The 20,405-nt window shown below is 35.1% G+C and overlaps 1 protein-coding gene across 4 annotated transcripts in view; it reads left to right on the forward strand.

Annotated features, from left to right (window-relative positions):
- Positions 1–20,203, forward strand: part of CaMKI (Calcium/calmodulin-dependent protein kinase I) — a 117,655-nt gene extending 97,452 nt beyond the window's left edge. The window contains exons 10-11 of one of the 4 annotated variants that reach the window (XM_089094326.1): positions 3,829–3,997; positions 11,545–20,203. In XM_089094326.1, coding sequence (XP_088950452.1) covers positions 3,829–3,997; positions 11,545–11,609 — 234 coding nt within the window. In that variant the 3' untranslated portion in view covers positions 11,610–20,203. The remainder of the gene's footprint in view (positions 1–3,828; positions 3,998–11,544) is intronic. The other 3 variants (XM_089094327.1, XM_089094329.1, XM_089094328.1) reach the window with 3 other exon arrangements.
- The last annotated feature ends 202 nt before the right edge of the window (positions 20,204–20,405 follow it).

The raw sequence follows: 20,405 nt of genomic DNA on the forward strand, positions 1-20,405 counted from the left end.
CTGTAGAAGTTTCGAACTCCTATATATAAAAATATGGAATTTTGTGTTATTTTTTTTTTGCCAGAAGAAAGATCACGGATTCCTGTTTATTTGTTTTTTTGGTATTTTTTTCCCAGGGATGATCGTATCGAACTAATGGCCCTAAAGATTGGGAGAGGATGTACTCGAACGGAAATTAAAAGTTATAGTACCCTTTTTAAGCGACCAAAAAGATTGGAGGGCAACTAGCCCCCCCCCCCCCCCGCCACGCCCCTTTTTCCACAAAGTCTTCCGATCAAAATTTTGAGATAGTCATTTTGTTCAGCATAGTTGACAGATCCAATAACTATGCCTTTAGGGTTTGCATGACCCTCCCATAGCCCGTTATTGGGAAGTATACAGACGTTTTTTTTTTGGAGGTGGAGTGATTTAGTTCTTGGGTGGGTTTTTAAGGGAATAATTTTCCATGAGGAGGGAAATTTGGGGATTTGACAGAATTCCTATTCGAAATTCTTTTATTTGGCTTACTGTCTCTTTCCCAACTCGATTTTGCACGTGGAGATGTTCAGGGCGAGTTTTTCGGGGAAAATTTTCAGCGGGTTTGGATTTCCGGGAAAATTTTTCCACGGAAAGGGGATTTCTGGAGTGATGAGAAAAATGATTAGAATTTAAAGCCTTTTTTATATGAAAGTATGCTAAGGAAAATTTGTCTGGCTGAATCGTCCGCATGAAATTTTACGGGGGGGGGGGTGAGGATGGAACTATTCGGAGTGTATTTTAAGTAGGGGGAGCTTTCTACGGAGGAGTTTCCCCTGATGGGAGGAAATTTTTCTTGAAGGGTGAGCCAGATTCATCGGCATTATTCAAAAAACGATCAGAAATTAAATAAAAAAAAAACAAGTTTTTTCAACTGAAAGTAAGGGGCAACATTAAAACTCAACAAAATATTCCATATATGAAGGGGTTTTCCCCCTTCTCAATACCTTGCTCTTTACGCTTGGCTGTTTGTCCGAATTTCTTAAGAACGACTCCTGAAACACAAGGGGTGTTTAATCAGAATAGGAAGTTTTTTTTTAAGTACTGAAAGCTTTAGCGTGAAGAGGAAGGTATTGAGTAGGGGGGCAACCCCTCTCATATATGGAATAATTTTTGTTTGTTTTGAGTTTTAATGTTGCTCCTTATTTTCAGTTGAAAAGCTTGTTTTCTTTATTTAATTTAAAATAAGAGGTAGAATTGATCGATTAGGTTTCCGAAAGGCTCCTATAAGCTTTACTTAAAAATAAGCGTGTTTTCTCGACATCAGAAAATTCACTCTGTGAGAAAAAGAGCAGCCATGCGAGTCAACGCACAAGTGTCACCCTTATATTTTTTTTCAGCCACTTTTTATGTAAAGGGTGATCTTAGCCCAGCGGGCAAGGGTGAAATATGCAAATCACCCATTATCATTGTTATTGTTATTTTTACCCACACTATACAATAGTAAGAAGCCCTGAAAGTGGGAATACATATTAGCTGATAGAAAACAAAAATAATGAGCATCGACCTGGCAGGTGATTCCGCCAACTTACCAGCATTCAACGTATTAGGGCACACTGTTGAAGTTGTCAAGTCTTTTATTTACCTTGGATCTGCCGTCTCGGATAACGGCTATATTGAAATGGAAGTCCAGTCGCGTATAGCTAAAGCAGCGTCTATCATGGCTCGATTATGCCGTTCCGTGTGGTCAAAGCCCAACATAAGCCGAAAAGCAAAAATGTAGATCTACAACACCGCCGTAGCGCGAGTCCTTCTCTACGGTGCTGAAACTTGGCCGGCCGCGGCTTCTGTTCGTGATGCCATAGATGTGGCCCAAACAAACTTCCTAAGACGAATTGAAGGGATCAAGTGGTACGACTTCGTCTTAAATGCCCGACTGCTGAGACTAACGGGTCAGACTCCCAACTCTCGTCAGCTCGCCGTAAGAATCCTACGGTGTTTCGGCCACTTAATTCGCATGCCAGCAGATGCACCCGCCAGCACACTTTTTAATTTTGATTCCACTGAATATGGCGGGAAGCGCCCCCGTGAAAGACCCCGGTTCATAAGGAGGAACACCCTTACCCGGTATCTCCGTGATCGGTACTGATCTCCACGAAGCAGTCACGCTTGCGCAGGACCGTTCGAAATGGAGGTGATGAGTCACATCTCTCTACGCTGGACCACCAGCAGGAGCTGTAAGTCAAGTAAGTCAACACAATAGTATAGTATGTGTATTAATATATATAAAAAAATAATAAACACAAAATGACAAAAAGTAGGAACAAAAAAACTACTCACAACTGAAAGAACCTAGTAAGGCGGTAATGCGGAGAAGTACGACCACAATTTGTATTTGAGAGCTTTCAATGCAGTAATTCTAGTTTACTGTAATATCAGGAACAAAAAATTTTCTAATAAGAACCCTGTTTTTGTCCAAGGTGGAAGAAGGATCACCGAAAAATAAAATAATTAGTCTGGATTATTTTTAATTAGTAGGTATTTGGTTTTAATTCTTGCAATTTTTTGGCTTTTATTGATTTTTCTTCATCTTTTAATTTTTTGGTTTTTTTCATTGTTTTTTTTTTCACACTCACATTGACTTTCCGCGTTTTATTTTTTGGTTTGTTCTTCGGCACTCGCATAGATTATATTTTTTCGTTTCGCGCTGAAGAAGAGAGGCGTTTGTTCCCTCGAAATGTTATCTTTGTTGTTTTTTCAGTATTTTCATTTGGCCTTTAAAAACCCCATTTTTGCTCGTTTTTCTTTATGTTATATCTGGCAAATGTGATTTAAGAAATTATCTTCCTTAATTTATTTTTCTTAAGAAGGAAAAAAAATTCCAGAAACAAAAAAATTAATGATCACGGAAGGTTAAGTAGAGCCTGGCCAACGTGTGTCCATTTAATTTCCTTCTATTAGCAACAATATTAGAGTACCCTAATTGGACTATGTATGTTTTAGGAGGGAGTTTGTGGGGGCTCCCAAGAAGGAACCAAACACTTGTTTGTTTTTGATCAGGTTGAAAGTTGCAGCCGAAACTCTCTGAGCCAAGTGGCCTTAATTCACAAAATTGAATCCTGTTTGGGGGGCACTGACCCCTGAAAATGGGGTCTGGAAAGGACTAGAATTTTTTCATAATTGACCTGAAGCTTATGTCCTTAAGTCATTGGATCAAGGGAACCCCAATGCCCAAAAAGTATAGGTTCAGGGCAAGGGTCTCCGAAAATGGACCAAAAGACCCTTTTTTTGGATTGGTCTGAGACTTATATCTGAAAGTTGTTGGGCGAAGGGAATCCCAATGTACCAAAAAAATTAACAAATTTCGGTTTGCCTGAAATGGTGCCTAAAAAAGGGCCAAAAGACGTTTTTTTCTGTATGGCTTGAAACCTACAACCATAAGTCACTGGATTAACAGAGTTCTAAAAGAGCACATTACTGAGCAAATAGAGCAAACTTAGTGAGCACAGAGTTCTAATATCAGGAGCTCTGTCTGAAAATAAATTGCTAAATACAGCTCTGTCTCTGTGAATCCTAATATGAAAAAAAAATCAAAAGTTTGGATATAATCTCTGAACACGTATTGAATGTTTTAATGTACTGTAAATATTTCACTTGTTGAAGGTAGAGGTATGCACAGATCTGGCCAGCAGGTCAGAAAGGGGGCAATATACGTAGAACATGTGCTTTTATTCCATCGTTTATCCCCCTGTGCAGCTTTGGCTGATAGTACGAGAATTTGGCCTTTAATTTAGTTACTAACTTTTGCATGCAAAATTCATACTTATCTGCTGCTACGTTTAACCATGAAATAGTAAATTCTTTGCAATTTAGCAACTAATGCATGCAATAACCATGGTTCATAAGATGCAAAGACTGGCCCTTTCATCAGGCATGCCTGTCGACGTAAGCAATTACGTTGCCCCTAGTTCAGACTCAACTAGGGTAAGGAAGGATCATCGACGTAATTGTCCTACCACCATTGTTGAAGATGATGAAGCAGGTACCGTTCTGACTGTCGTGACTAGCGTACTTGCATGCTTTGTCTTCGTTTTTAAGTGTTTTTTTTTTTTTTTTTTAAATTTTGTTAGTGCAGCATGCCTCCATCCCTCCTCTTTATGTGCAGTTAAGCAATGTGAATGTATTAAGTTATATTACATTCAAAGTATTTTTGCAATAAGAGGCAGAGTGTCAATCAGCAATGCCCATGCCACAGGCTTGGTCCAAATGTATTCCTCAGAATGAATGGAAGCTGGGGACGTTATTTCACCCTTAATCCTCCCTTTGTTCACATTCATCTGAAGATTTATAATGGGATTTAGGGAATGCGGGCCTACACTTTTTAAGCTTGAGGCCCAGCTTGAGTTGTAAGTATTAAGCCTACAGATTCAGCTAGGATGTGGAAGGGTTATCGATGTTACTGACCTTACACCATTGTGAAAGATGTTGGAGAAGGTATGGTTCAAACTGTCATGACTATTGTGCTAGCATGTCTTATCTTCGAGTTCTGAGTGGTTGCTAAGACTTCATGGTTGTTTTGAACGAAATAGAAATTAAGCCACAGTTTTTCTTTTCTTTATTGGAATTTGATCTTTTAAAATGAATTAAGAACTGTTTGTAGTAACATGACTTCGCTGCCGAAATTATTGTTCTGCTTTGGGATTTTACTGAAATCAAATGTAAAACAATTGTCGTTAAAATAATCTTAGTTACTTAAAATTTGAATGAGAATTCAAATGGAAATGAGCAAATTTTATGGAAACTGCAATTGGTTTGAATACTATCCGTCTTACAAAGCAGATAAAAGTTAGTCCGCATAAAATCCAAATGCCATTTCTTTGTAGTTGCAATCTGAACATTTGTGGTTGCATGTCAAGTGATGCCAAATAGTGTATTTTGAACATGATGAACCGAAAAGGAGATACGTGTTTAAGGATTTTGCAGACATCACTTGCAGCAGGACCGTTTACCGTGTAGGGAGAAATTAATTCAAAACCTGTTTAGTATGGAGTGAATGTGTTTAGGTTTTTTTTTCTTTGTTTTAGCCTATCTCAAAAAGGCTTGGTAACCAGAATCTGCCTTTATCAACTGGATATTTTCTACACAAGAGCATCCAATTTTTTTTTGTGACAGTGTTTCTTGATTGCTCGACGTAAAAAAAAACTTTAATATTACTATGGAAGCAGAAGAAATAGTAATACTAAATTATTTTAAAGGAAGGAAAAACGAGATAAAATATAAGCATTTTCGACTGAGTTGCTCAGGATAAAAAATTGGAGAAAGTAAAATTACTGATACATCAAACACAGATTGGACGAATTATGTTTCCTGTTAAATAGTTTGCCCCTAATAACGATTGATAGCCTCTAGGTTCTTATGATCAGAGAGTTTTTATGCCTAGCATGTTTTGTCATTGGGCACCCCCCGAACTGTACCCCGTACACCTCAACCTATCAAATGGTTTAAAAGTCTTTAACATCTCCCTTAAGTCTCAAACTAATACCCAAGTGTCGGATCTGTGTTTAATTTAGTAACGATATAAAGCTATATAAGAAAAGATAAATACAATTTGTCAAGTAGCATTTCTTGACTGCTCGAAACTTTCCTTTAAGATTCACTATTGAAGCAGAAGAATGATAATACAAAAGTATTATAGAGCTAAGCTAAGATAGATGAAGAAAGGATGTGGTCCTTTAGAGTGAAATTTTCATAACAAAAGGCGACCCTAGTCAAATGCAGGGTATTATAAATCCTGTTTAACGCTGCTTTATTTCTTACTGCACTACTTGTCAGTTTCATCTCAAGTCCAATTACTTTCCCTTCTTCTCAAAAAGAATAATCCAAAAGGCCGATTTAGAATCTGAGCTGTCAACTCAGGCTCAGAAACCTATTACTTTTGGGATAGAGTGTCAGCAAGCGTGGAATTTATATTTTGCCTCTTAGAAATTGCATATATTTTCCTCTCTTCTGGTTAAAATTCTCAAAACTGGTGTATTCTCTATTTCGTGTTGAAACACCCAATAAATACTTTGTTGTGATGTTCGATGTTGTATTATTGCTTTTTTTTACTGTTCTTACGTTGTTACTTTTGAATGTATTAATTTGCTTCTACGCGGTTTTTAAAATCAAGAACAAATGATGACTTTTCATCCAGTCAAGAAAATGTGATAAGTATTCTTGTGTAGTTGCAACTTATATATTAGTTTCAATTTTTATGTGTTGTTTTAAGTTTTTGTAACTTTTATATTATCCTGTGTCAATTCCTTACCTTGAAATTGGCTGGGTGTCATCGAGATTTAGAAATTTTGAGGGATTGGTTAGAAAAAAATTAGAGAACTTTTCAGTATTCAGCGCAACCCTGAGACTTTTTTTTTTGTCATATGGAACGACCTTTCACTCTGAGTCTATTTCTGCTAAATGGTCTTTCAACTCGTTTAAAGAGGAACTGAAAAAGATCTAATTTAGAGGTGCCCAAACCTAACAAAAGTAGGGAAGCCCTAATATCTCCAGGACTACACCACTGCTGCTATCTACAATTGAGTCGAACGCTGACGGGACATAATTTATTCAAGGATTAGCGATCGAGTCTAATGGGGTCATTACCCCCTTTTTTAACGTTGATTTATTTGTTTTTTCTATGTTTGACTATTCTGGGGCGAAGTTTGCACATGTAAACTGAGGAGACTATAAGTATTGATTGAATTAAGGGGAACTCGATTTCTGAGAAATTGGTTACATCATCGACTAGATCAAGAGGGGAAGAAGATTTCTGGGAAATTGATTTGCATAATCGAGGGGAATTATTGATTCACGAAAGGGGAATTAGAAATGGCATCACTTGTTTCGTAGGAATTATGCGGGACTCTAAAGAGATAGAAATTCTATTTTCAAATATGGCTTCTCCGATCCTTAGTGACAGAGATAAATTAATATTCTATTTTTAAATATGGCTTCTCTGATCTTTAGGTCAAAGAGATAAATTAATATTCTATCGAAGCCATAATAGTGTAAGTAGGAACACCTTCGAGATAAAGATTAACGCGGGAATTTTTTTCCTCGGAATTTCAAATGTGACAGCGCAGGGATGCCAAAACAAAAGGAACACGTAGGAATTACGTTTAGAGGATTATTTGTGAGAAACAGTTTGAGACATTTTAGAAGATGATTGAGGCGTAACAGTTTGAGACATTTTAGAAGATGATTTGGGCGAAACAGTTTGAAACATTTTAGAAGATGATTTTCGAAGATGATTTAGAAGACTATTTTTGGGGAAACTCTGTGGTCTTTATAATACACAAGCTCCATTTGAACAGTGTTGTGAGCTCCCCTATCCCAACCCCAAAAGAACCCCATCCCCATGGGCCCCCAAAGGCCCCCTGGGACCCAAAGCCCCCCCCCCCCCCAGAGCCCCAAAGGTCCCCCGGGCTCCCGATTTTTTTTAAAAACTTTTTTCTGCACTTGAGACACAGAAGAGCCCCCCCACATTTCAAAAGGCTTTATTATATCTTTTCAGAACTAGTTCTTTACGTAATGTCCTTCCTAAACCGATTTTACAAGTTGAAGTACCCATCTTTTCCACCCACAACTTTACTTTACGGCTTTTTGCATACCCCAACACCAAGCAATTATTTTCAAAGGCTTTATTGTATCTTTTCAAAACAAGTTCTTTGCGTAAAATGTAGGGAAAGACATAAAGAAATTTAAAGTTCTTTTCTAAATTTTTCGGTTGAAGATAGAATAAAGTAATATCATAAGTGTGAATATTTTCCCGTCAGTTCTGTTTTTTCTCAAAGTGATTAAAAATTTAAAGTTCTGTTCTAAATTTGTAATACAAGATAAGAAAAGTCAAAATTCTTTTCTGAATTTTACCAAAAAACAATTCAATTCTTATTTCTCTATAGAAAATAAAAATCGCCCTCTGCAAGTCCTTATTTAACAAAGATAGAAAGAAAATTACAGCTATATTATAAATTTGTTTATGGACGATCGAAAAACTATTACTAGAGTTACGAGTTTTTTATTTAAGATATTAAGCTCTACTTCAATTTTAAATTTTCTAAACAAAGTGAAGAAAAGTTCAAGACAGTTTCCACTTTAATTCTAAATTTTCTCAATGAAGTGAAGAAAAGTTTAAGTTCTCTTCTAATTTTCCCAAGAAAATAAAAAGGTTCCACTTCAGTTATGGTTTTTCTCAAAGAGATGAAAAATTTAAAGTTCTGTTCTAAATTTTACCGTAGATACTTTGATTCTGAATTTTTCCTCCAAGAAGAGAAAAGGTTCTGCTTTAATTCTATATTTTCTCAAAGAAGTGAATAAAAGTTCAAGTTATCTTCTGAATGTTTTCCAAGAGAAAAGAAAAGGTTAAATTTTTATTCTGAGTCTTCACAGGGATGTGAAGAAAATTTCAAGTTCTTTTATTAATTTTATCAAAGAAAAAAAAAGTTGTAACCCAATTCTAATTTTCTCCAAAAAAAATAAGAAATCTCCGATTGTAGAAAATTTGTATGGGGACTGATTTTACATGTGGAGGGGGGTTTTCCAGGGATGAAATTTTCAGGGGAAATTTTACCGATTTTTTCCGGAGATGTAAGCTAACTTTTAAATTAAATTTTAGCTCATTTGTCTTAGGAATTTACTCCTCAAATTTCTAAAACGCCCGGTGGGCCTTTGGGGGCTCGGAGGATGGGGGCCCTCTGGGGTTGGGGTAGCGGACCCTACAACACTGTTCAAATGGAACTTGTGTATTATAACCACCACAGAGTTTCACCCCAAATCATCTTCTAAATCAACTTTTAAAATGTCTCAAACTGTTTCGTCCAAATCATCCTCTTAAATATCTGAAATAGTTTTGCCCAAATAATCTTCTAAATTGCCTCAAACTGTTTCGTCTAAATAATATCTGAACATAATACCTATTGATTCGTTTTGTTTTTGGCAGCCCTGTGTTTGCTAATTTGAAAATCCTATGAAAAATTTCTTGCGATAATCTTTATCTTGATAGTGATCTTTCATACTATACTATGGTTTTGAAAAACATCAATTTATCGCTTTGACTTAAAGATCGGAGACGCAATGTTTAAAAATAGAATATTAATTTATCTCTGTCACTAAGGATCGGAGAAGCCATATTTGAAAATAGAATTTCTATCTCTTTGGAGTCCCGCATAATTCCTAGGAAAAAAGTGATGTCATTTCTAATTCCCCTTTCGTGGATCAATAATTCCCCTCGATTATGCAAATCAATTTCCCAGAAATCTTCTTCCCCTCTTGATCTAGTCGATTATGCAATCAATTTCTCGGAAATCCACTTCCCCTCGAGTGAATCAATACATCTCTTCCCGTTAATGCACGTGGGCGAACTCTGCTCCAGAGACATTATACATAGAAACAACAAATAACTCGACCTTGAAAAAGGGGGTGTTGACATAATTAGACTCGATCAATAATCCTTGAATAAATTATGTCCCGTCAGCGTTAGACTCAATTGTGGATGGCAGCAGTGGTGTAACCCTGGAGGTATTAGGGCTTCCCTACTAACAAAGCACAGAAAAAAAGTTGTTACTTTTCTGAAAAAATTGAAAATTCATAGAAGAATAATATGCCCAGATCTCTCCCTTATATAATCAGATCGTAAACGTAAGTGAAAAGGAAAGACTTTAAAAGCAAAAAAAGCAAGGGATTTAATCTCAAAACAATACAGTTTAAAAAAAGGAAGAACATGAAAACGAAAAGCCCGAAGAAATAAAACAAACATTTAAACAATAGCAGCTTTAAGATATAAAAAAAAAGTTTCTAGGCGAAGACTTAAGACAGAGCACAAAATAATTTTTTTTAAAGTTAAATAAACAAACAAAAGAATAAAAATTTGCGCTTCAAATTTCTCTCTCTCTCTCTCTCTCTCTCTCTCTCTCTCTCTCTCTCTCTCTATCTCTCTCTGTCTCTCTCTCTCTCTCTCTCTCTCTCTCTCTCTCTCTCTCTCTCTCTCTCTCTCTCTCTCTCTCTCTCTCTCTCTCTCTCTCTCTCTCTCTCTCTCTCTCTCTCTCTCTCTCTCGTTCTCTCTCTCTCTCTCTCTCTCTCCTCTCTCTCTCCTCTCTCTCTCTCTCCTCTCTCTCTCTCTCTCTCTCTCTCTCTCTCTCTCTCTCTCTCTCTCTCTCTCTCTCTATCTCTCTCTCTCTCTCTCTCTCTCTATCTCTCTCTATCTCTCTCTTTCTCTCTCTCTCTCTCTCTCTCTATCTCTCTTGATTTTTGTCGGAAGAGGAGTTTCAATCATTTCGTACAGTTAAAAGATGATAGACACGCCTTATGAAATTTGGTTGGTACTGTTGTTGCCACGAATCTTTCTAAAAGAACAAAAAAAATATATATATTTAAAAAGATTGTATCTTATAATCCCCTCCTCCTTTGGTATGACCCTGTCAATATGCCACGGCAATGAGTGAGTTATAATCTCATCATCTTAAGGTGAGTGACGGTAAAAAAAAAGTTTTGACCACCACACATTTCCGCCTGCGTCAATTGTAACGGTATGCAACAAACTTTACTGTAACACTTAGTTTTATTTTTAATTTTATATATTTTTTCGTGCCTATTTGTTAACAAATGGAAGTTTGGAATATAATGGCAGATTTGATCCTTATGATGTGTCTCAAATATGATTTTTTTTTATTATTATTATTGTTATTATTATTATTATATTTCTAAATGCTCCTTTTCTCTTTTTTATTTTATTTATTTGCTATGATTGTTTTTTACGGAAATATACTATCTATTTAGTTGCTCCGTAGAAATGTTGTTGACATGTAGCTAAAACAAAAGGCATTTGGTTTGTCACTTGTTCAGGTTTGTTTTGGAACAGTTTTATGGAGCCCTACGTTGAACCTTAGTTCCTCCTGACGCATAGGGTGTCAATAAAGCCTCTTCACTCGTCCCGAAGCGGTGCTACAGTGATGTCGTCTTCCCATTCAGGCACTAATGTGGTATCAGCCATCCTCAGTTCTAGTTCAAAAGCTCGCCACATGGTGTTCTTTGGACGACCTCGTCTTCTTCTGCCTTCTGGTTTCCAATTTAAGACTGTCGGAGGAAGGCGACCTTCTCTCATGCGGAGTAAAAAACCTAAGCCTATCCACATTTTCTTCCTTAGAACAACAGTAATAAGAGACTGGCGCCTTCTACTATGGGTTTCAGAATTAAGGTCTTTCGTTGATGCAGATGCGACACCGAGGTAACTTACCAATTCTTAGAAGCCCCTACTAGGTTTCAAGGAAAAACTTCATTTGGGATACCTATTGAAACCTCCATATCTCGCAGCTTGTAAAATGAGATTTTGGATAAACGCATCTTCTATTTGTTAAGTTGTCGGTCAAATTCAGTGGGTTCATAGATTAAAATCAGAAGTATCAAGAACTTATAACCTTTTATTATTTTGAATCTTATGCAATGTTAAAGTGTTGCTTCATTTAAAGTTGTCTTTTTGGTGTTGTCGCTATTCTTCCTTACTAGGATGTCAATAATAAATACTTATAATATGTTAATAAGTGTCTTTTTTTTCAGCAGGCATATCATGCCACAACAGTGATTCGCCAGATGAAGCTCCTGGCACTAAACAACTCCAGTAAGTCATCACTTTTAGATGCAAAAGAAACTGGAAGTTCTACGTAGTCTTTTTAAATACGTATTTTCTTCTTTTTTTCCCCTATGCAAATGCCGTCATCTTCTTCTATGCGAAGTTTTAGCTTTCTATTCATATACCTTAGGCTCAGACAGATGCATTTAAGATTTTTCGGCTTGCGTGTTCTTTCTTCTTGTTCATATCAACTGACAAATAACGTGCTCATAAAAAAAAGACAGTTAAAATGCGGGTCTGGATAGAAAGCAAAGATTGTCTTTTTTTGTCTTTCGCTTACTCGAGTAGCTAGAAAATAGCTAGATAGCTAGAAACGATTGAAAATAGCTAGGTGCACTTCGCACACACAGGGAGAGTTTTTTTCAAAACGAGGTCGAGGCCGACGGCCTCGACCTATTCTGATGACTTTGAATTAAAGTTATCAAGTATTTTGCAGTAGGTTGCATAGGTTGCATCAAGACATGGCTAATTATCAAGGCCGTATCCAGGGGGGGGTTCAAAAATTAGTCGAAAAGTAGTAAAACCTTAGTAAAAAGTAATTAAATTAGTCGAAAACCGAGTCGAAAATTAGTACCCCCCCCCCTCCCCGAACAAAAATCCTGGATCCGCTCTTGCTAATTATCAACTATGTATTTTGTTTACCTATCGGCTGCGTTTCGTCAGTTGTAGACACAGTATTTGTATGCACCTACTATTTGTCTGGGACAGGGTTGCTCTGGGACACACGCGGGGATTTTTTTTTTTGGGGGGGGGGGTCGGAAAAAAAACTTATTGGATAATTTGAATAAAAAGCACCAAAAAATTTGAGACAATTTTGAACTCGGGGGTGGGGTCTTCGAAGCTCCCCTGAGCATGTCCCTGGATTAGCCTTTTAAATTTTGCAGCATGTCGAAAAACGCATGTTTATTTCGTGAAAATGTATCTGTATGACCCTAGGGTTAGTGGTGCAATGTTTGATCAAGTTTGCTCATGTTTTAAACAGTGTTAGAGGTACATGACAATGTTATAGCTTTATTTTCCTATTCATTTATGTATCTCATAAGAGATCTTGTGTCATCGAATTTCGAAAAGTCATTTGATTGTTATTTTAAATATCCTGGAGCTGAAAAATAACTTTTTCCGAAGTTTTCACAATGAATATTTTTGACCAGGGGTACCACTTTCCGCCATCTACAGTGTATTTAAGAATGTCTTGTGTACCGCGCAGTTTCCACCACAGTTGGCACGCGTCACTTGGTGATGATTTTTGAAAGTGGGCACCCCCTCGATTTTTTAAGGGGCATTCAAACCTATGTTGGCTCGAGTCCAAAACTTTTCTTCAGGCAAGTCAGTATGATCTTTGGATTCTGTCCAAGAAACGGGCAATAAATATATGCCTTTAAGGAAACTTGAAACTAGCATCATATTACATTTGGCTGATGACCTGCTTCATATTTTTAAACAACTTATAAAAGAAATACAGATAATCCTTATGAAAATATTGACGTCGTTTTCTTAGGAGCTAGTTTTTAAAATGTAAAGAAATATTTAGTTCATGAATTATACAACATTTTCATTTTTTTTTCTTGCACGCTTATTACTATAAAAGATTTATCCATTTTTTATCTGAATGACTGAAAGTTCAAAATACCAAATTAATTTTCAGAATCAATGCACCAGCTTACTATTTAAATAGCGATATGTCTCCCCAGGGGATCTAATTGGGGTGGGCGGGGGGCAATACCCTCAAAAAAACTCTATTGCCCCTCCCTCTAGATTTTGGGAATAACTTTTTTGGTTCTCCCACTTAAGAAAACGACTCCCACTTGGTTTCAATAAATGCACTTTTTTGTATCTTTATTTTTAAAATTGAAAATATCCTCCCCTCCCCCTCTCCTCACATTGTTGTAAATCGGCGTTCCAGTGTCTCTTGCCTTTTTTGTAAGTAGATGTCAGACACAGGTACTGAGATTGGATTCGGGGGAGGGGTGGTTTCTATTTAAATAGCAACAACCGGACAAATTTTCTTAAGTTATGCAAACATACTGGAACAATCTGGAAACTTGAGATTTTGTGGTGATTGGCCCCTGACCCTTGATCTCCTGCATACGTGGCCCTTAGATGCGTTGTGAGGTCGAAATTTAGTTATTACATAATCTGTTTCTTAATCTATTCCTTTATTGGTCTCTGCAAAAAATGGGAAGTCGCCCGCTTTTAATTAACAGTTATACATTCAACACCAATTTCTAGCTAATTTTTAGGGTCTTTAATAATTCACAAGACTAATCTTAATAAATTCAAACACGATTTATATAAGACATGTTCTTTGTCTTTAAAAATCTTTCACTTGACAAAATTATCTTTCCATAAAGTCAATATAACGGAACTTTCAAACTTCTTCCAAAACGATGGCAATTATCCTCATCAATTCGAGTCTTACTTTGTCCCTGTAACTTATACTATTATTAATGATAGAGTGTCCTATGACACTTTATCAATAGTATCTTGTCTTGTGACCTATGGCTTTTTCTCTGCTTATATTTAGTTTTAACACTTTCTGATACAAGAAAAGCTGTAACTGCTGGTAAAAAATTGTAAAAAAGAAAAGAAAATACAGGAAAATGTTCTATTAGCGTTGCTCAAATACCTGAAATTCGAAGACAGTTGAAATCTTCTAGAATAGGGATAAATTAAGTAACGGAAAGTTAGTTAAAGTCATGGGCTGCGAGCGGGTCTGTCAAAGGGTCAGAAGAGAAAATAACTAAATTAGGAAAGATAGATTCTACACGAGCGTAAAATAAGAACAAAGTCAGATCTAAATAATTCGGAATCAAAAATAAAATTAAAAGTTTGTTCCTGGAAATCCTTTGTGAGAATCATCAGAAACGGAAAGTGATTCGCAGACATCAAGATCTTTGCATTCTCATTATGGCGGATTGGAATTTTATGCCAAGGGCGAAATTGTTTAATTTAATTAATTTATTGTTGTTGTTTTTTCTTAGTGATTAAATATCCAATATCCTAACAGCTAAAATTATATTAATAAGAAAATCGACATAATTGGACTCTCACATTTCTAAACAAATGTTGGCATTAATCTACATGAATTGGTGTCTCATTCTTTTTCCTATGATTTTTTTTAAATTAATTATAGAGTTTTCGATTAAAGTTTCTTTTAATGACCTTTAATTTTTGTCTACTGACACTTAGTTTGAAAATCTAAAATATTAGACATAAAAAAAATTCTTATATCTTCCCTTTTGGCAATTTTGGGTGCCTTGTGCTGACTTGTGATATTTTGCATAAAATTTACTATGTTCAAAACTAAATTAAAAATGCCCCTAATGTCACTTAAATCTCAAACCACCCACAGTTATTATTATACATAAATCAATATGACTTTACTTGCAAACTTCAAAGGAACAATTACCATCGTTTCTGTAGAAGTTCAGAACTTTGGTAATATTGATTTTTGACGAAGCATAATTAAGGCAAGGCACTAAAATTACCAAAAGGGAAAGATATAAGAAAAAATATTGGATATTTAAAGAGAAAATGTCAGATTTTCGAACTAATTGATAGTAAACAAAAGTTAAATGTCATTAAATAAAACTTTAATAGAAAAAAGTTTAATAAATTTACTCTGATCAAAACTAAATTAAAATGATCCTAATGTGACTTAAATTTCAAACCACCCACAATTACGTTTCTACAAAAGTCAATATTTTAGATATTCAAAACCTTCAAAACAAATAACAACGATTAGCAACACCAAATGACGCTTTACTTTTTCCCAGTTACCTTTCTTGGAATATTTTTAATTCTTAAATCTTCTCCAGTTTGAAATTACTAGTGCTTTGTAGTGACTGATGATATATTGAAATGCAAAACCTAAATCAACCAAATTTATATTTCTATATCAATCGCAATTTAACCTCCAAACTTCTCAAGAAAAGACCGCAATTAACAACATCAATTAGTGTCTACGTTTTCCCAGTTACCCCGTTTTTTGAAACTTTGACATATATAATTATTACATTTTCCACCTTTGGCCATTCTCAGTGGCTTGTGTTGAAGTACACGCGTCAAACCAGCAAAATTTATGTTTCTACATAAATCATTATTGAACTTCCAAACTTCTGAAGAAACGATGGCTATTACCAATGCGCTGGATTTCTTTTGTGACCAAAAGTGTCTCGCAAAACTTTATATTGAATTCTTAACTGATTTTGGGGAGTGACCTTTGTCCAATTGCCAATATGTATGTTTAGGTATAGCTGATAATTAATCAGTTTATAAAGTATTAATAGTGGTCAAGTTACAATCTCCTCTGTTAATACAAGATTTCATGTTGATTGTATTCATAACGAGGAAAAATTGAAATAACAAAAAAAAACTAACGTTGTGTATTGTTCCCGAAAGAGACTTGTTAGATTACTTGGCGTCAAGTCAATACTGGGCGTTAGATTCATTGCACATTTCTATAAATAATTGTATAAATTCGTGCGCAGTGCAAAATTATTAACTTGTACGTTGAAATTGAAAAACTAGTTTTTTAATTATTTCATCTTTGATGTATTATCGTTAAATGGTTGTTTAAAGCATTATGATCCTATAAAGAGCCCGTCCCCCCCCTGGGGGAGGCGACTGAAGGCGCAAAACCCCTCCGACTAATTTCTAACTTTGTCTTTTTCTCTTGCGTCTTCTTCAAATTTATCGAATGTTCCTCTGGAAAGGAAAAAAAATTAATGAGGATAAGTGTCTGTTCCAAGAATTTTGATTTTTTGATCCTTCGTTTTCAGTCATGCCTCATAATTAAGGGAAATTTGTTAGTTGTTGCATAATTATTGTATGCGTGTGCTTTAAATATGGACAGATTAATCGAATCGTGCATTTTTTTTTATCTTAAAGTGTCTAAAAATGACTCCTCCAGAAATAAGGATTAACACACTGCCATGAAAATAGGAATGTTCAATATCTTGTTTCAGACCTACAATTTTATTTTTGCATATTCTAGATTCGATAAAAACTAAAATTGTAAAGCATAAGGGGAAGAAGGTGAAGAATATCCTCATTTTGTTTATAAATCATGTGCATGGAAAGCTACAAGTCGCAGTAGTAAATCTGCACGTTTTTTTTTTATTTTATTGGTGACTCTATTTTTACACAGATTATAATTATTGTTATTTTTTTTCAAGCTGCAGAACTTGTTTTTAAATCTGTTCGAACAGAATATTAAAAGAAAAAAAGGGAACTAACAGTGAAAACCTTGTTTTTGAACCTGAATAAAGAATAATAAGACTTGAAAACATGCCTAGTCTAATCTAGCCCATTGTTACATAGGCTAGTCTAATCTAGCCCATTGTTATATAGGCTAGTCTAATCGTCATGTAGTACTTTGAAAATAAGAGCTTAAGCAGAGGGTCACATCAGGAGCTAAGTTCATTTTTCTTCCACCATATAATCAAAAATGAAGCTGCAAATTGAAGCTTTTACTTTGGAATATACTTTTATTTGAGGTTTTCAGTGGCCAAACCGATTTAGTTAATGGAAATAACGCAAAAAATTGAAAAAGAAGGTACATGGCTGATATTGATTTTGGTCAACACTTTGATTTTAAAAGATTCTGTCTGTTGCATTACATGTATTTTTCCTTATGTTTTTTAATAGGGATGATGCGTTTAAGTAGTTTTACATTGCTTTTAAATGCGTTGAGGTTTTCAGTGGCCAAACTGATTTAGTTAATGGAAATAACGCAAAAAATTGAAAAAGAAGGTACATGGCTGATCTTGATTTTGGTCAACACTTTGATTTTAAAAGATTCTGTCTGTTGCATTATATGTATTTTTCCTTATGTGTTTTAATAGGGATGATGTGTTTAAGTAGTTTTACATTGCTTTTAAATGCGTTACCTATTTTTGAAATTAGTCAAATTTGCTTCTTGAAAAAGTAAACATTTAGTCTTTGAGCCAAGGCCGTATCCAGGGTGGGTGGGGGATGGGTTAAGGGGTTTGAACCCCCTCCCCCTTCCCCTCTTGAAATGTTTGTTTGACTCGTAAAAACGTAACAAAGATGGATATAAACAATTTTTTTGTGCGTTTCTTGAGGGTTTTTGTGTACCCCCCCCCCCCAAAAAAAAAAACGTCCTGGTGTTGAACCCTCCCCTTCCCCCCAAAAAAATATCCTGGATACGGCCCTGCTTTGAGCACTGAAATGTGCTGTGTCATTTATTGTATTAACGCTTTATTTTCGGAAAATCGCCATTACGGGTGCCGAGTATAAGTATTAAGCTCATAAGTTAATAGCAAAAATAACTCTTTGATGATTACTAATTCAAAGTTAGTATAAGAATCTAACGACAAAAAGAATTTTTTAGACTGGAGAACAACCAGAAATTGGAAACAAAGGTTTTATGATTGTTTGCTTTTCGAAATTTTAATATAATTTGGTAGAGTTTGGTTAAATAGGAGTGTGAAAAAAAAATAATTTTTTGTCTGCTGGTGAAAATACTGCCTGTCAACTTTAGTTTTAACTGTTAATTAAGGAAAAATATTTTGTATGGACGTGTAAGGTTCATTCAGTCATGTGCCTTAGCGCTAAAGTCTAAAATAGTACTAAATTATATTTAATCCGTTTGGTCTCCAAACTCCTCATTTGTGTTTTAAGAATTTTAAGCGAGTTGTAATCTTTTCTCTCAAACCCATGTATATTTGTGCTATAATCTTTTGACTTTATATTTTCCCTATTGTTGTTGTCATTTGTTTACTCGAAAGTTTGTCGAAGCAATCGTATATTACCAGATTCAAATGTTATTAAAGTTTATAATTGGATTCACTTTACCTTGGATTCGAGGTAAAGTTACTTTGTTCATGTATATGATTGGCAATGCACAATAACAAGAAGTAATGATTGGCTATTTTGGTAACAAATAAGAAGCTAAGAAATGTTGATCCATGCTCTCATTGCTTGACACCTTTTAATTGCGCCGATGTCGGTACGGAATGACATAGAAATGTATGGTTTTGAAATGAAATGAGTGATCTTTTTTTTCTTTTTATTAGACAAATTGAAAGGTCAAATTAATAATATGTCATCTTTAGAATGTTGCTTAGATTAATAATAGATGACGTTTTGTTTGCCCATCAGGAAGAACAAATGCATGGATGTTTTGTTTACAGTTTTATCTCGCGTCTAGTAATATAAGGGCTTTGGTTAGAACAAAGTGGGAAATACGAATTTCTCCAAAACTTGCGAAAGCGTATGACAATTCACATGTTATTGTGGTCTTGATTAAAGGCTGTTTCTCGCCCAAACTTCAAGTTTCGGGTGACAAGGACAAAAAAGTAGCTGTTCTGTTCTAGATTTCTGCGGAAAGAACAAATTTGTATTAGAATACAGGAGTAAAGAAATGATTTTGTTTTGGTTGGGGCCAAACCATTTTTGTGAGGGGGGGGACATAAGAAATTCTGTTTTAGCCATTATTTAACCTAAAATAAGTTTTTTTTTTGGGGGGGGGCAGGATCTGAACCCCACAAATCTTCCTGCTGTTTGAACCACTGCAAAAAATAGCACATTTAAATAACGGTGAAAGCTCAGTTGTGGGAACCAACACTTACTTTCTGAACTTTACATTCTAATATTCTTACTTTTCTAACTTTATGCCGTCTAACTTTAACGTCTCATTGAGCTAACTTTCAATAGAACAACTTTGTAACATTAGTTTTAAATTTTTGAAAAAACTTGGAAAAAAACGAATAAAGCACGTTTTTTGCAACGTTTTAAAAATTTTATAACGTTCATTTTATATTTTTCAACAAAAAAAAAAAAAAAAAAAAACTTAAACATGTTTGATTTCGTTGCGGCTTTATTCAGTACGACCCATTGAGCTAATTGTCCATAGAACAACTTTGCCACGTTATTTTTAAATTTTCAAAAACTTGGAAAAAAACTAAACGCGTTTGGTTTTTGTTGCGGCGTTATTCAGTGCGACTCACTGAGCTAACTGTGAATAGAACAATTTTGTAACGTTAATTTTAGGTCTTTCAAAAAACTTGAAAAAAAGATATTTGGTTTTGTTGCGGCATCCTTCATTTCAGCACTGAGCAAACCGCAATAGAACATCTTTGTAACATTAATTTTAGATCTTTTGAAAAACTTTGAACACTTTTGGATTTTCTTACGGCGTTATGTTCTCTGATTTCTTTTTATGACGAAATTTAGTGAAAGAAATATACGTTTAATGGACGTAAACTACAAGGGTCATCTTGCTTCACTGGAAAATTTAGTTTTTTTTAATCTTTGTTTAATATCATTTGTTTATTTAAACTCTATTCATCCCATTTTTACTTATAATACTTTCCGAAAAACCAGTTCGTGAAACAGCCTTAGTCTCGTTATGTCTAATCGCACTTATTTTACTTTTTTAACACTTTAGAGTTTATTTGAATTAATTCTGTGTTTTACCTTGTATTGACTTATTCCATAACATTTTTAAGCTCTGGTCATTCCATCACTGCTCTCTTCGTCTAGTGCAATATGTTTTTATGAACTACTTCACTGCGTATTTTGTTTATTTTATTTCACTTGGAATTAAAGGTTGTTGTTCTATATGCCCTCGTTTTAGTGCCCTCGTTTTAGCTTATTAGAAAATGTACACTTGCAAATATTGGCCGTCTAAAATCGAAGCACATTCCACGCATAGAAAATCATTGTACTTAATTCTATCTTTAATTTTATCCTATTTCATCCTTATACATGCACGGTTCTTAAGCAAACCAAGCAAAAATAAGCCAGATCCATTCAGTATCTT

The sequence above is a fragment of the Artemia sp. Qi Xiang Cuo genome, chromosome 9, assembly GCF_049724085.1.
Source record: "Artemia sp. Qi Xiang Cuo chromosome 9, ASM4972408v1, whole genome shotgun sequence".
Taxonomy (NCBI): domain Eukaryota; kingdom Metazoa; phylum Arthropoda; class Branchiopoda; order Anostraca; family Artemiidae; genus Artemia; species Artemia sp. Qi Xiang Cuo.